Source organism: Phodopus roborovskii, unplaced genomic scaffold (assembly GCF_943737965.1).
Source record: "Phodopus roborovskii unplaced genomic scaffold, PHOROB, whole genome shotgun sequence".
Lineage (NCBI taxonomy): Eukaryota > Metazoa > Chordata > Mammalia > Rodentia > Cricetidae > Phodopus > Phodopus roborovskii.
In genome coordinates, this window is record NW_026126636.1 from 2,847,483 (window position 1) to 2,864,313 (window position 16,831).

Genomic DNA, 16,831 nt, shown 5'->3' on the forward strand with positions numbered 1-16,831 from the left:
GTCTATGTTAGCTGTATACATCCTCCTTACGATTCAACTGTCCTACGTTACACCACCCTCACAGCTGCCACACCAGGGCTGCCTGCCACACATGCCAGGCCAGGAAGAAACCACTGAACCCCCGTGAAAAGCCTGGCAAAAAGTGGATCGCACGGGAGATCTGGCTATGGGGAGCTTCAGATCCCACACTTCCTGGACGCTTCCTTTCCATATTCCTGCAGGGACCAGCTCGGCTGCCTCTCACTCGCTCGGTACCGTACCCAATGCCACGGCACCCAGCTCTGGTGCAGCATGGTAAAAGTCTGTGTGTGGCAAGAAGTGCACAGGCACCATGCTGCAGTACACACCCATGTCAGTGAGGGCCACCATAGCAGCAACGTGAACAAGAAAGGTGTGGCTGCTCAGGGAAAGTTATGTGACGGTGACAGTGGACAGGGAGCCACCCACACAGGTCTGGAGACACATCTGAACAGAGACAGGGAGAGGGAGGCTGAAACTGAAAAACGGAGGGAGGGGCTGGGGAGATGGCTCAGCAGTTGAGAGCCCTGACCGCTCTTCCTGAGGACCCAGATTTGATTCCCAGCACCCACATGGGGGCTCGCAGCCATCTGTAACCCCAGTTTCAGGGGAGCCAAAGATCTCGTACTTAATAGGCACTGCCTGTGTATGGTGGCAGCCAAAACACCACACACAGAAAGTAGAAGTAAGCAAATCGTTATTTAAAAAAGAAAGAAAATGTAATATAAAATCATTGTTTTCCTGAAAAATATGAACCCCCTTGAAAGAAAAGAAAAGAAAAATGGACGATGGCAGGTTGGGGGAAGACTGGAAAATGGCTTCGTGGGTAAAGGCATTTTCTACAAGCCTGGTGACCCCAAGCTCAACGCCTACACAGGTGTCTGACTTACACACACAGAACACAGGCACACACATATGCACATAGTAATACATTTTAAAAATTTTAGTGGAAGGAAATTGGTCATGAAGATACAAGAAGGGGAAGATAAGGAATGTCAGTCAAAAAGGTATTAGGGAGGGCTGCAGAGATGGCTCAGTGGTTGAGAGCACTGGCTGCTCTTGCAGAGGACCTGGGTTCAATTGCCAGCATCCACACAGCAGCTCACACTCATCCGTAACTCTAGTTCCAGAGGATTCGATGTTCTCTTCTCACCTCCCTGGGCATCAGGCATGCATGTGGTGAGCATACGGGTAAAAGACTCATGCACATAAGATGGTTAATCTAAAAAAAGCTAGTAGGGGAAATGCATATTTAGATATTATTTCAAAGTCATTGAGACTAACAGTAGTGAGTCAAAGGAATATATTCCATGACCCCATGCACACGAAGTTGGAAAACCTAGAAACGAGTGTGTAATATCAGAAGTCCTTTCCTAGGAATGAAAGCAACAGTAGAAAGCCAGTCAAAACAAAAGAAAGCTGTGGTGCTGGTCTCGTGACTCAGTGACCCGAATAAAGCACTGGATACAGCATAGAGCTACACGAAAGTCTCCTGACACCTCTTATCAAGTCAGTCACATGAACACATATCAGTCATGTACACATAAGTCTCCTGACACCTCTTATCATGTCAGTCCCATGAACACGTCAGTCACACAAACACATGTCAGTCACACGAACACATGTCAGTCACACGAACACATGTCAGTCATGTATACACAAGCCTCCTGACACTTCTTATCATGTCAGTCACATGAACACAAGCCTCTCCAAATGCAACATGTGGGCAGGAGGTGAAAGGCCATGCATGACAGGGAGCCACCTTGGGCAAAATCTGGACAAGAAAATGAAAGAGGGAGGCAGCAGCAGGTGGATCTCTAGGAGTCTGAGGCCAGTCTGGTGTACAGGGTAAGCTCCGGGACAGCCAAGGCTACATGGTTAGATTCAGTCTTTTAAAAAAAACCCAAAAACCAAAAACCCAACAAAACAAAAACTACAAAAGTGCACACATACAAGCACACATAGGCAAGCATAACACAAATACATGCAGCACACCACATGCACATGCGCACAACGCGGGGACACACACACACACACACACACACACACACACACACACACACACACAGATACACTGCAAAAAAAGAATCCCACAAAACCCCACAGAGATGTTTTACTCCATCCAGACAGACAAGGCGCAACACTTAAGACAATGGATGCGATGGAAAACAGCACAGAGCGTTCTCATGTGTTCTGGGCAGTTTACCCTGGGTAACATGGGGGAGGCGGCTTGGGAACGCATTGTCACCTGATTCCTGTGAGGCAGGGCATATGCAGCATCTCTGCCATCTCCCAGGTCCTTCCAGGACTGGGACTCTGGCCCCCTGGAGCTGACGGACACCTGCGTGCCAGCATCCCCGTCCTTCACGCAGCCTACAGTGTCAAAGGAGGCTAAGGAAGCTCTTCCCGGCTCATCATTCTGCCAGCTTTGCCTGCGTTAGGTCATTAACAAATAAATAAGCAAACAAGCACGTTAGCACCTGATGCTGATACTGAAACACATTTCTCATTCATTCATTCATTCACTTGACAAGATCTCACTATACAGCCCAGGCTGGCCCAAATCCGTAATCCTCCTGCCTCAGCCTCCCAAGTGCTGGGATTACTGACACACATTATCCCACCAAGCTGTTACACACATCTTAAATGCAGTTTCCAAGTCCGTGCCAAAGAAGTACTTTACCCGTAAAATACACGAAAGCTGAATGATGACAGCGTCCATTCTCCCTGCTCTGTCCCTCTAAGGATCTCTCTCTCTCTCTAAGGATCTCTCTCTCTTTCTCTCTCTCTCCCTCTAAGGATCTCTCTTTCTCTCTTTCTCTCTCTCTCTCCCTCTAAGGATCTCTCTCTCTCTTTTGCTCTCTCTGTTTGGTTTTTCAAGACAGGGTTTCTCTGAGAAATAGCCCTGGCTGTCCTGGAACTTTCTCTGCAGAACAGGCTGACCTTGAACTCACAGAGATCCACCTGCCTCTGCCTCCTACGTGCTGGAATTAAAGACATGTGCTGCCACCGTCTGGCTATAAAATATTTCTTTCTACTTGCTTTCATACTCGACATATATACAACTCCTCTTGCTACTTTTTTTTTTTTAAGAAGATCTCCTTTTATTTATGCGTGTGTGTGCGCACATGCATGTATATCAGTGTGAAGGCGGGGATCAGCAAAGGCCAGAAGAGGGTGCTGGATTCCCTGCAGCTGGAGTTAAAGTCTAACATAAGTGATGCGAACCGAACCGGGGTCTGCTGGAATTAACTGATATTCCTAACCTCTGAGCCTGCTATTAGTAAAGCTTTCTTTATTTGTTACTTTTATTGTTTTGATTTCAGTTACATGTAAATGTATGAGTGTGTGTGTGTATAAGCACATGCTTGTGAGCTCAGGTGCCCACGGAGGCCAGAGGCATCAGATCCCCCGGTGAAATGCCTAATGTGGATGCTGGGAACCAAACTCAAGAGCATATTCATGCTGTCCTCTTAACTGCTGAGGCGTCTTCTCCTGCCCTTGCTGGGTGTTTCTTTATTTGTTTGAGACAGGGTCTCACCCAGGAGCCCCAGCTGGCTTGGAACTTGCTATGTAGAACAGTCTGGCCTCCATCTGCCTCCTGATCCTTCAACTTCCATCACCCAAATGCTGTGATTACAGATATGGTCCACAATTCCCAGTCGTCATCCCCACCCACGCCCTTTTTTTTAACCTTCTAAACTGCAGTTGATCTCAAGCTCATGGTCTTACATATGTGACTAGCTAGAATGCTCTTTCTTTCCCACAGAGACTGACTATGGTGCATGACTTGGACAACACTCCAAGCGGATTTGTTTTCAAATTCCATTAGTGGAATTTGAAGCCCATCGGAAGCCCCATTTAATTCTCACTCCCCGACTTATGTGACAGCCACCTCACATTTGCAAGTGTCTCTCACTGCAGAACTGAGCAGCCACTCATTACCCTCACACTTTAGCCCCTGCTTTAAAACATGGCAGGGCTAGCCCAGCCCTCACCTGGACTAGCATTTTTGCATTCTTCCTTTGCTAACTTTATATCCTTTTTCTTTCCAGTGAACTTTATGATCACATCCATATTTCTAGTTCAATTCAGCCAAAGTGTAATTCTTAGAAGAAAAATGAGCTATACTCAAAATGGAGTCAAGACTTCATCTTGATACTGGACCAGCTATGGGGTCCAGGTCAGGCCCGGACGCGCAGGTTCAAATGATCATCCTGCCCCAACCTGTACAGCAGTTGAGACAATAGTCGCTGTGACTGGCTGGAGCCAAGATTGAAAAATAAACTCCCACGGTGCACTGCTGTAGTCCTAGCTGCCTGGCAAGCTAGCCCATGAGACATACAGGCTGAGGCCATCTGGTCTGAACAGGAAGACCTTGTCTCAGAACAAATAAAAGAACAATGAATGTCCCTGCCGGTGGCTCCCGGACACAGGTGATGACCACCACGGGGTCCCATCCAGAGTGGCCGTGCTGGGCTGCTCTCTAGCGGACACACAGCTGTAGCAGGCCCCTACCGAAGCCTCAGCTCTGAGGTGGTGGCATAGGGCTCGATGAAGCTGTCCTTTTCAACGTAGGAGGCGTCACTCTCAGACCGGGATCTCTGGCGAGGCTGAGGAATGGCAACCGTCTGTCCAGTCAGCGTGGTTGCCAGGATGACGGCAGCCAGAGCAGACCTATGAACACAAACATCCGCAGAGGCGCTGAGTAATGGGCGGCTGAACTGCAGCCCGAACTGGCAAGGTTAGCCTTGCCTACTGCAGCTACAGACAGCTCACTCGCAGTCTGTGATAGCCCATCGGAAGCCCCATTTAATTCTCACATTGACTGAAGGAGTCAAACTTATGTGGTCCATTTGTAGAGCAATTAAATGACTTGTGAAGACTTCCTCTACTCAATAAGATGCGGCAACACCAGGTTGTGAATCCAGCCACACAAGCAAAGCCCATATTCAGTTTTCTTAGTACAATGGAAGCTCTGAATGAAATAAAAGAATGAGGTCGGAAGATTTATGCCAGGTATGAGGGCACACATCTTTGATTCCAGAACTTGGGAGGTAGAGGCAGGTGGGTCTTTGTGAGGTGGGGGCCAGCCTGGTCTACACAGCAAGTTCTAGATAAGCCTGGGCTATATAGTGAGACCCTGGCTTTAAAGTGATGTATAAGTAAACACGTACACACACACACACACACACACACACACACACCTGGTTTGTAATGATGAAAAGAGCCATCAGTTAAAACACATGTCTGTATTCCCAGTGCTAGCTGGCCAGTCAGACCAGCCAGAACAGCAAACTTCTGATTTCATGAGAGGCCAGTCTCAGATCGGGAAGATGGAGAACAGAGGAAGACACCACCGGACAAACTGCAGGCTCACATGTATATGAACCACACACAGGACACATGCTCACATTAAAAACAAATCCCAACACAAGACAAACAACTCCACCTTCCCCTGAGTGCCGCTGTGTTACCCACAATCCCCTTAGAGCCTCCGTGTTACCCAGCATCCCGAGTGCTGCTGTGTTACCCACCCATTTTTCAGTTTGCCCTGGCTCGCAGAGCTGGTACCCTTTATCTCTCTTAAGTATACCTTCTGCCCTCAGATCTTGAAGCGGCTTCAGAGCGCCCAGGTAAAGGCAGACTTTTATTATTTACAGTCAGCCTTTTCAAACACACCTGAGCTTAGAACAATGAGCAGGGTTGTGTAAGTCCCTAGATAACCACAGGTAGGGAGTTGGTTACCAGGGGAACCAGCCGGGTGCTCAAAGGGAGAGAACTTTCTGTCCCATCCCTAACCATGGGGCACGAGGAGCAGGGATGCCAGAGGTGATGACCAATGTCAATCATTGCACCGGCTGCACCTACACAACGAAGCTTCCATACACACAAGACCAGCATGTGTGAGGCGCTGGCTTCCACCGCCAGCGCTCATTTCCCCAACAATGGGTGGTTCACGGAGCCTGCAGAAAGCGGACTACGTGGGGACTTCCAGGAAGGTGGAGGACACCCCTAGGTGCTGGACAGCACACCTCAACTCCACGGAGACAGAAACACTTGTGCTTGGGACCTTCCCACACCTCACCCTATGGATCACTTCATATGCCTATTTGTGTCTTTATAACACCCTTTATAAAGCGAGGCATAGTGACACACGCTTGTCATCTCAGCACTCGGGACACTTGAAAGAGGAGGAGCACAAGTGGGGAGCCAGTCTGGGCTACCAGACCTCAAGGCAGAGTTAAACAACCTCCATAATAAACAAACACATGCAAACTCCAGTCCTCCGAAGAAGTTGCGTCAGTGTAGAAGACCTATGGGCTGATGGTCGACGGGAACGTGACCTCTGAGAGAGGGATTGCTGCTAGATGACCCCACAGCCATCAACTGTAAACCTCTCATTGACCTAATCTCCTCGTGTCTTGGGTAAACTCTTGGAACATACCGTTGAACTTGAAAGAGCAGCCGCTTCCACAAACCCCTAGAGAGTTGTGGGCCGTCATCCCAAACCTACCAACAGCCCATGCTCTGCCGTACCTGCCTCCCATGTCCCTCCCACTGTATTTGGTAAATGCATTGATCTACGGTTCCCTTTTGCCCTTGTGGAAGTTAATTAGCTTCTTCCACACCGAAGCCTGCCACTCAAGGCAACTGGAATCCACATTTCAACACCACAGTCACTCATAGTTAGCTCAGAGCCTGCATCCTGTCCCCAGGTCAGGGCCATTCATTGCAAGCTCAGGATAAACTCTCTTATTCCAAAGGCTGTGTTTTGCATCCCGTTTTCCCTAGGATCTGTGAGCCGCTCTATCAAATCCAACATAAAGACAGGGTTGAGATCGCACCGGCGTATGTCCAGCTCAGAACATGCCGCTGTTCTGGAGGACCTGGGTTCCATTCCCAGCACCACACAATAGCTCACAACTGTTTCAGAGGATTCAACACCCTCACACAGATGTACACACAGGCAAAACATCAATGCACAGAGAAAATTTTAAAAAAGGAAAAAAGAAAGGAAGGACTTTCTAATGAGCCCGTAACATGCTTACTGCAAAGCAACTGTCTGTCTGTTTTGCTGACAATAGAAAGGAAAGCTAACCCTCTAGCTACTGCCCAGCCTGCACAAACACTTGAGTCTCAATCACAAGACATAAACACTGATGAGCTGGATAGACCGCCTTTGGACCAGTGGGTGGGGCTACCGCCCAACATTTGAGGCAGTAATCAACCCCAGAGATGAGCACAGGGCCCTCTCACAGTGTTACTGAGAGGGTGACAGAGAGAGACACTACTTGTTTGGTGCCCACTAGACTACTTGGCACAGGGCGATCACTCATTAATAACGGCTATCCGTGTTACATGCTTCAGGCAAAACCAAACACTAGAACACCACAGAAGCGTTTCCTACTCCAGTGTTAGGGACAGAATCCAGGAGCTAGCTCATGTATGCTGAGAAAATGCTCAGTCACCAAGCCCTGTCCCTAGCCCTTCAGAGTTTATGTTCTAATGGAATGCACGGAATATACCAGAAAGGGGCACCCTGTGGTGATTTTAGTTCTTACTAACAGCTAACACCCAAATCAGTGTATCTTACGGATTGAAAACAGACTAGCTGTGGACTGCAGAGATGGCTCGGTGATAAAGAGCACATACTGCTCTTGCGAGGGTCTGAATTTGGTTCCCAGCACCCACGTTTGGTGGTTCCCAACTACCTGTAACGCCAGCTCCAGGGAACCCAATGTCCTCTTCTGGATTCCGAGAGTAACTGCATCCAAGTACATACACACACACACACACACACACACACACACACACACACACACACACACTAGTTGTTTTAAAAGGCAGAATTGTAGCTGGGAGGTGGTGGCACAAGCCTTTAATCCCAGCACTAGGGACGCCAGCCAGGTCTACACAGAGTAACTCTGTCTTGAACTCCCCCCACCAAAAAAGGGCAGGATTGTATCTAGAACTGTGTAGTTCTCCTGAGAGTACTATGACCCATGGCTGAGATGTAGAACACACGTGTAGCACATACAAGACCCTGGCTTCCATTCCCTGGAAGAAGGAAAGAAGGGAGGGAGGGAGGAAGGGGAGGGAGGAAGGATGAACTTAACTCATGCTTTCTATTTAACAAGCACCAATGGCATCCAATCATGAAATCTGAGATCCTGCATCGAAGGAGACAGGTGTCACATAAATCCCTCATTCCTCAGAAAAGCCGGATTAAGTACATCACAGGACAGCGGTAGATACTGCATAGGACATGACTCTAGCCCCTCTGCTGTGACTTCCTGGCCAGGGTTCAGTACTTGATGGTCAAACTTGGTGCTGCTGAGCTTGAGACCTACCTGGGTCTCTCTGGAGATGGGTTGAGGCTTCGGGGAGGAGGTGTACGCGGCACAGCCGGCTTCGGAGCAATGCTGGCTGCTGGGAGGAAACCATGGATGATATGATTCTGCACAAAGGAAACCCAAAGCAGATGACTGGGAGGAGGAAATCACCTGGGTCCTGCCCCACCATCACTTCCCAGGCTGAGGCCACACCAGGGATCCAGTCCTGTCAAGAGTCCCTGTCCTCCTGTGTTGTTCCCAACTCCCAGCTGTCCAGGCCACTACACTCAGCAGAGCAAAACATCTCAGTGCCGGATGAGGCGGTCCCCTCCCTTCCCTCCTCACAGCTGCTTTCCTAACTGATATCAGCTGCTGGCTTGACTGGGTTAATTGACACCTGGTGTGTGATGAGGCACACCTTTGGATGTCTCTGTTTTCCAGAGAGGTTAACTGAGCTGGGATAACCTACCCTAACAGGAAGAGGACAGGACCACATCCCCTCAAAACCATGAGCTAAAATAAACCTCTACTCCCAGAAGTTACTTCTCGTCGGGTCAAAGACAAGTAAAGTCAGTAGCGCACTGGCCATTACCTTCCAGGCTTCCAACCCACAGCACTGTCCCCAGTGAAATCACCCGGGCCTTCCCACACCTGAACAACTGGTGCCTTTCTTAACTTTACCAACTCTGGAATTGAACATACTAACTCGTGTCCAACGGGAGCTCGACTCCAGGTGGCTTAGCTCAAAGATGCACAGTAATGAATGAAAGCAAGCCCTACACATACGATGAAACCCGGAACCCCACTCCACTTTAGATCACTGGGGGCAGGAGGGGGTGCCTTTCAAGTTCCTGAGCCTACTAGAGGCAGGCTGCCATGATCACAACGAAGATGCTCTGTCTTCATCCCTGGGGCATATCGTGGAAAACGCCCACATGGTCCTTAAAGAACACAGAATTTTGAGAAATGGCAAGGGACAAGGAAAATCAAAATGGCTCAAGGAGAGAAAGGGTCCTTCGGGATTTTTGTTTTGACCCCCCCTTTTTTTTAAAGAGTTATTTACTTTATGTGCATGAATGCTCTGTCTGCATATATAGATATACATGCATACACACACATAAACATATATGTTTATATATATATATATATGTATGTGTGTGACCATACATATATGGTCAGAAGAGGACATCAGATCCCTAGAAATGTAGAAATGACATTTCAGACGGTTGAGCCACCGTATGGGGGCTGGAAGTTGACTCTCAGTCCTCTTCAAAAGCAACAAGAGCTGTTAATCACTGAGCCATCTCCCCAGACCTTCTTCAAGTGTTTCCCTGGGGGCGGGGGTGGGGGAATACACAGGGGCATTTAAAATGGGCCAGCACTTCCCCTACCCCTACGGGAACGGGAACAACATGAACAAGAGACTGACAAAACACCAGTGGCAGGAGACTCCCCCCAGGAAAAGAGGGCAGCGGGAATGGGTGGATCACTTAAAGTTAATTCTGGGGGCTGGAGCAATGGCCCAGTGGTTAAGAGCACGCCCTCTTCCAGAGCACCCGAGTCCAGTTCCCAGCACCAACATCGGGTGACTCACAGCTGCCTGTAAGTAAGCTCCAGAGAAGCCAACGCCTCTGGCTTCCACAGGCACTCACGCCGAAGTGCACAAACTCACACCGGAAAAGGCACTTACACATAATTAAAAATTAATCTTTTTTAAAGGTCATTGCGATGAAGATGGACCTCAGTGACAGTATGCTTGCTGAGTGTCCCAAAGGGGCCTGGGATAATTACTTTTTCCCCTGTCCATTGAGACAGGGCCTCACGTAGCTTTGATTACTCACTATGTAAAGCAGGCTGGCCTTGAACTCACAGAGGTCTGCCTATCCCTGCCTACAGAGTGCTGGGATTAAAGGTAGTGTGCTCTACTATGTGTGGCCTAAAAGGCCCTGAAATGGATCTGTAGCACCACAAAATCAAGCTGGCATGATTAACAGATTGTAGTGAGAGGAAAGGATGTGTCTGTGGATTGCTGGAGTCAAGATCCTAGAAAAATGTGTAAGAAGCAAGCGTGATGGTGTAAAACTGTAATCTCAGCGCTCACGGGGCAGAGGCAAGAGGATTGTGGGAAGTTTCCTGGGCTACATAGTTAAGACCCTGTTTCAAAACCAAAACCAAACAGAAGAAGAAATTAGAAATGGCAAGGGATCAGAGACTAAGCCGAGGAAGACAATGCATGGCACATGGTGACACAGTGGCCTTAAGATCTGGGAGGACACAGCCCAGACGGAAGGAACAGTAAACGCCAGTGTATCTAGCGAGTGAGTGAGTGTGTAGTGTGATGGGAGACAATGGGTTCTGCTAAGAGCAGTGGCGTGATCTGATCTGCGGGTTTTAAAGTTCCCGCAAATATCGGGAACCTCGGAGGTGAAAACACAGAACCTACTAAGGGTCTGACTACGAAGCATTCCGGGGCCGAGGTCAGGGAGGCAGATGTGAAGGACCTGCTAAAGCGAGGAGAAGCAAGAATGACTTCCCTGCGGGGACATCCGATCACGGAGCAGCTTTAACTAAGACAGGAGTGAGGGAACTTCCGGCCAAAGGGACAGTGACTCCTGTACGTGGCCGACTCTGGAGATGAAGGATTCTTTGGAACCCGAAGTCAGGGCTTCTGGAACTGAACCGCCTCGCTCGTACATCAGGCCCGAAAGCACACGCCCTGGAGTTACTCACGAACTGGCTCCGGCGGTTCCTGCGGAAGCTGAGCAGCATCCTGGCTGTGGGATGCGGGATGCGGGATGTGGACCTCCGCGCCCTGCACTGGACTAGCAGGAGGATGGCCCAGCAGCCCCGGCAGCTCCTCACAGCCCAGCTCCCGCGGACCCACAAACTTCAAACAAGCGTGCCTCCCATTGGCTCTGTTTTGAGCCTCGACCAATCGGGGTCAATGTTACTACCACCCGTTGCTCTTGACAACCACACAAGGCGTCATTCAAATTCCAGCCAACGAGGAGGCAAGCTGAGTCTTCCGTTCTATGACTGGTTCCTCTAGAAGTCCATCTTGCACGTATTCGCCAATCCGATGCTGAAGAGGGAGGGCAAAATTAAAAAGGGCGGGCCGGGCAGCGGGAACGCGGAAGTGGCTTGGCCTCAGGTGATGTCCACGGAGATTCTGGATCCTGGTACGGTGAGCTTCCCTGCTGCTTCAGCCCCTGGCAGGGACTGAACAGAGGAGCCACCCTGAGTGCCCTGTAAGGACATCAGAGCTCAGGAAGGTGCTCAAGAAGAGGGACGGGTGGAATAAGACAAGATTCTCTTGGTTTTACCCCGGTGACGCCGGGCTGTCATTCAGCACCTGAGAGGATGAATTCGAGCCCAACCTGAGCTAGTAGCCAACTGGCAGTAAAGAGCCAAGCTTCATAATAAGACGCAGGCGTATTTTCTTAAAAGAAGATATTTCTGGAATTTTGGTCTCGGTTGATAAGAATTCAAATGCCTGAAAAGCCACTCCACAGATCCTGGCATAGAGGTCGGGACTTCGTGTAGAACCGTATGCAACAGCCTGCTCTAGTATTTCCCTCATTAAACCAAAGCCACGGATGGAAAGGAACTCACCTGGCGGTGCAGGTCCGGTGCACGTGCCGCTGGGGCATATTGTGGCTAATGAGAAATGGCGTGGGTCCCAACTGGCCCAGGAGATGCAAGGTTAGTGAGTGGACTGCCTTCCATCACACCCCTTTCTTCCCATCACATTAAAGGCGTGGGGGAATACTAAGTAAGCCCAACACTCCTTAGCTGGTTCAAGGCCCGCTAGGGCTATGAGAGCCTGTCTCTAAATAAAATGAGACTGAAGAGATAGCTCAAAGATTAGGAGGACTGGCGGACATTGCTGAGGACCTTGGTTTGATTCCCAGCACCCACATTGTGACTCAAGGGATCAGACCCCTCCCTCTTCTGATCTTTGGGGCACTACACATGCACATATAAACAGACACATATGCAAGTAAAACATACAGATAATTTTTTAATTAAAAGGAAGGCCTAGAGTTGACCTCGTCCCCGCCATTGGGCTGCTCACTACTGTCTTTAATTCCTCTCCAGAGGAGTTACGCTGTTCTGAACACTCAAGGTACTTGCACACATGTGTACATACACACAAACATACATATTTTAAAAATGAGTCTTCATACAGACTAAAAACGCATTTTAACCGTTGCCTTATTTGGAATTTCTAAAAATTTATTTTCTTGTCTGTATTTTAAGGAAAAGTTAAACTCGTGTTTGAGGAGGGTCTGGCATTGGCAGATTTTTACCTGTCCAGCAGATCTTGCATTCTCTATGTCACTGAAGCGGATTTGGTGGCGGGACATGGCTACAGAAAGAGACTTGTTCGTGTTAGAAATGTAAGTACTGAATTAGAGGCTCTGAAATCCAACATCTCCTTGCGTCTCCATCACCCATCTCCACAATACCAAGCACTAAGCGGTACATTTCTGAACTTTACAAGGAATCGTGTTGCCAACCCCTTTACTGTCTTTTCTTTTGAAGTCTGGACATCTTCAAGGGATTATAATAGTTGAAAAAACACAGATAAGTGAGCAGTACTTTCCAGCAGTCCAGAAGTTTATCGTGCTTAACCTTGGGATGGCATTGCTCCCCGTAGCCAACCAGTTGGAAGCATCCTGCCTCATTACCCAGTTGGTAAGTACCGGCTTCCTCCTGTACGACATCCTGTCCATTAGATTCTCAGGTGGCCTTAGATCCTTATATACCGAAGCTGCCTTCAGTATAATGGTCTTGGTTTTTTAAGATTTTATTTATTATTTATTTATTTTGGTTTTTCGAGACATGGTTTCTCTGTGTAAAAATCCTGGCTGTCCTGGAACTCATGGTTTATTTATTTATTTTTTCTTTTATGTGCATTAGTGTTCTTGCCTGCCGGTATGTCAGTGTGAGGGTGCCAGATGTCCTGGAACCAGAGTTACAGACAGGTGTGAACTGCCATGTGGTTGCTAGGAATGGAACTCAGGTCCTCTGAAAGAGCAGCCAGTACTCTTAACCACTGAGCCATCTCTCCAGCCCTGAACATTTTTGTTTTGTCTTTTCAAGACAGGGTTTCTCTGTGTAGCTCTGGCTGTCTTGGAACTTACTCTCTAGACTAGGTTGGCCTTGAACTCACAGAGCTCCACCTGTCTCTGCCTCCCAGTTGCTGGAATTAAAGGCATGCGCCACCACCACCCAGCCTTCTCAAAAGAATTTTGATGCAAGGTTTCGTGTAGCTGAGTTTACAGGCAAGTATCACCCACACCGGGCTTTAGGCAGTGCTGGAGATTGAACCCATGCCTTTAATCCCAACACTCCAAAGCCAGAGACAGGCTCTCTCTGAGTTCGAGGCCAGCCTGGTTTACAAAGGGAGTTCCAGGACAGACTCCGAAGCCACAGAGAAACCCTGTCTCAAAGAAACAAAAACAAAACAAAACAAAAAAAAAAAAGGAATACAAAGCCAACACTCTGCCAACTAAGTGACACCTCTCTCTCTGATTTCTGGAATCCTTTGCACTGATGACGGTTACAAGCCTGTGACAAAGGGAACAGGTTGCAGCTCTGATTTTGGACTTCAGGCTGCACTAACGCCATCACCATTCTCCTGCATTTGTACTAGTAAAGATGGCAGGTCCCTTTGCCTCTCTGTCACGTGCCATTGCCTAAGTACGAGCATTTCTTGGTTTGTTGTGTGTGTGTGTGTGTGTGTGTGTGTGTGTGTGTGTGTGTGTGTTCCCCCTCTCCCTGTGGGGCCTCATGTAGCTCAGGCTGGCCTTGATCTCCTGGTTCTCCTGATTCTTCTTCCCTAGCTCATGGAATCACAAGCTCAGGAATGCCAGGCTCAGTACTTCAGTATTTCTGCGTATAGGCTTATTGTATTTCTTTCTTTTGCCTCCCGAGTGCTGGGATTAAAGACATGCACCACCACCATCCAGCTTTATTTATTTCTTAAAAATAAATAGATAAAATAAAAGCCCTGAGGCTGGGGGATGGCTCAATGTTTAAATACTTGTTACACAAGCATGAGGCCCTAAATTTGACCCCTGCCAAACCCATGTAAAAATGCTGGGCGTGATGACACACACATATAATCCTATCTCTGGGGAGAGAGACAGGCTTGCTGGCCAGCCAGCCTAGCCTAGTCAGCCAGCTCCGGGCTAAAGAGAGACCTTGCTTGAAACCACAGGAGAATGGAGCCTGTATTCCTACATGAATGCACATACACAACAAAAAGAAATGTCACTGGTTTCTTGTCCTTTGCTCTGTTCCTGAGTGTTCAGTTTGTCTCCTCACACTTTCCTAGGAAACATGTCTGCTTTTTGTTTTGTTTTGTTTTTCGAGACAGGGTTTCTCTGTATTGCTTTGGAGCCTGTCCTGGAACTTTCTCTGTAGACCAGGCTGGTCCCGAACTCAGAGATCCACCTGCCTTTGTCTCCCCAGTGCTGGGACCAACGCCCGGCTACATGTCTGCTTTGTGATACCAAGTCTCACCGCGTGGCCCAGGTTGGCTTGCAGCTTGTCATGCCGACTTCACACACTTGCAGCCCCTCCCACCAAAGCTTCCTAAGTGCTGGGGGTAGGCCTTATGCCATGCCCGGATCTCCCAGGGGAACCTTTGCAAAAAGGTGCCACCAGCTAGCAAGTGTTGGGGGGGCAAGTCACTTGCCCCCTGAAACTCTGAGTTCCATCCCTGGAGCACACACGAAATTGCCTTTTGACCTCTACATGTCACGCATGCCTCCCCCAGATAATGCAAGATAGCATTTCCCACCCACGACAAGCCCCAATAACAATTCACAAAAGTCAAACAAATAAACACACTAATTAATTAACACATTCCTGGTATCGCCTAGATTGTTCTTTGAGACAGGGCCCCACTGTGTAGACCTGGCTGGCCTAGAGCTCACAATGTAGACCAGGCTGGCAGTGGATTCACAGAGCCAGGTCTGTCCACCAGAGGGCGCCCATGTGCTTTCTTTTTCATTTTCCCACTCAGGTTCAAGAGCAAACCCAGGAGCCCAGCAGGAACCCTTTCCTCAGGAAGAAGCGGTGTGTGCTCTCTGAGCTGTCCCTTGTTCAGACTGTGCAGCAGATCCCAGGGGTTGGAAAAGTTAAGGCTCCTCTTCTGCTGCAGAAGTTCCCAACCATCCAGCACCTGAGTAACGCTTCCATCCAAGAACTCGAGGAGGTCGTGGGACACGCTGTGGCACAGCAAATCCACGCCTTCTTCACCCAACCTCACAGACAGCAGCCCTACAGCTAACTTTCCCTCCTGTCCACTACGGACTACAACATCTGGGTTCCATACTTCAAAAGGAAGAAAAAAGGCCACCTCTCAGTGGCAACAGGTGAAAGACAAAGCGAGGACCCACAGAGCTCACATACAAGTCACCCTGCCTTGTCCACCCAGGCCTTGGGCGCTTCGGTGGCACTGTCTACTTTCTGCTGAGGTCAAAAGGATCTCGTGAGGATCATCCAAAGGGTATCAGACTCATGGCAGCGGCAGCCAGCTCCATGAAAAAGGTCCTGGGAGGTTCCAGGCGGCGCTGTGTAGGGAGTGCCCCTATTCCCAGTGTCAAGGCCACGCAGCCCGGGTCTTCTCTGCACACATCAGGTACCTGTGTTCTGGGGACGTTGCCGATGTAAACAAAGGCTCTCTTCCCTCATCTCATCCCCCTTCGCCCCGCCCTCAACACAATAAAAATATTTAGTGCCTCAGATGAATAACAATTCAGAAGTAATTCAAATGAAATAAAAGCACAGGGAAATATGAACTCAAAACAATGAACATGACTGTTTATTTAAATATCTATACAAAGAGCCCCGGGGACAGTGGGCTCACTTTCCTAAAGGCGTTGGCTCTCTTAAGATATTGCACAATAGAAAACTATTTAAATTCTTATCGCTTCTCAAATTCAGATCCACGGGCTACATCTTTAAGCATATCAACCATGACTCAGGAAAACAGTCACAGTGTCATCCAACCCATAGCCCCAAAGTCATGTTGGTAGGTAGATACACCTTAAAAAAGTCAAGCAGAGGTTTCAACTTGAGGAAGTTTACGTCTTTACCTTGTAAACTGCAGAACTACTTCTTAAACGGAGACTCTTAAAATGCATAGTCACATACCTCCTACTTCAAACAAAATGAACGTTTTGAGTATCAAACAGCATATCATCTACCCTGTAGACAGTATCTCCTAACACTGCTGCTGTGTTAGCAACTGGTCAGCAGGGGCCAACTGGAGGGAAAGTTGATCCTGGAGAAAGTCAAGGCAAAATTGGCACTGGATTTTACCTAGGAAATGACATTCAGTTATGGAGGGATGACATAAAACGTTGCCATTTTCAGCTCATGAGTTCCCAAGGAGAGAAAGCAGCCTGTTTTGTCTCTGTAGCCCTGGCTGTCCTGGAACTCACTATGTAGACCAGACTGAC

At 48.6% G+C, this 16,831-nt stretch overlaps 2 protein-coding genes across 2 annotated transcripts in view; one reads left to right on the forward strand and one right to left on the reverse strand.

Moving 5' to 3' along the window:
- Cep89 (centrosomal protein 89) overlaps positions 1-11,143 on the reverse strand; it is a 38,632-nt gene extending 27,489 nt beyond the window's left edge. Inside the window, exons 1-4 of the mRNA XM_051207323.1 lie at positions 11,085-11,143; positions 8,373-8,479; positions 4,537-4,695; positions 2,267-2,450 (exon numbers count right to left, since the gene is read on the reverse strand). Of these exons, the coding sequence (XP_051063280.1) occupies positions 2,267-2,450; positions 4,537-4,695; positions 8,373-8,479; positions 11,085-11,123 (489 nt within the window). The 5' untranslated portion in view covers positions 11,124-11,143. The remainder of the gene's footprint in view (positions 1-2,266; positions 2,451-4,536; positions 4,696-8,372; positions 8,480-11,084) is intronic.
- Positions 11,144-11,826: 683 nt separating this feature from the next.
- Positions 11,827-16,168, forward strand: Faap24 (FA core complex associated protein 24). The gene is made up of 4 exons (XM_051207311.1): positions 11,827-12,056; positions 12,615-12,754; positions 12,900-13,052; positions 15,391-16,168. Exons 1-4 carry the CDS (start codon positions 11,951-11,953, stop codon positions 15,655-15,657), a joined length of 666 nt encoding a protein of 221 aa, XP_051063268.1. The 5' UTR covers positions 11,827-11,950; the 3' UTR covers positions 15,658-16,168.
- The last annotated feature ends 663 nt before the right edge of the window (positions 16,169-16,831 follow it).

Excerpts from the sequence above, each read along its gene's own strand:
- Faap24 (XM_051207311.1), top strand. The coding sequence starts at position 11,951 with ATGGAAAGGAACTCACCTGGCGGTGCAGGTCCGGTGCACGTGCCGCTG. Across the intron at positions 12,057-12,614 it reads ACTGGCCCAGGAGATGCAAG|GAAAAGTTAAACTCGTGTTT; the intron begins GTTAGTGAGTGG and ends CTGTATTTTAAG. Across the intron at positions 13,053-15,390 it reads CCTGCCTCATTACCCAGTTG|GTTCAAGAGCAAACCCAGGA; the intron begins GTAAGTACCGGC and ends TTTCCCACTCAG.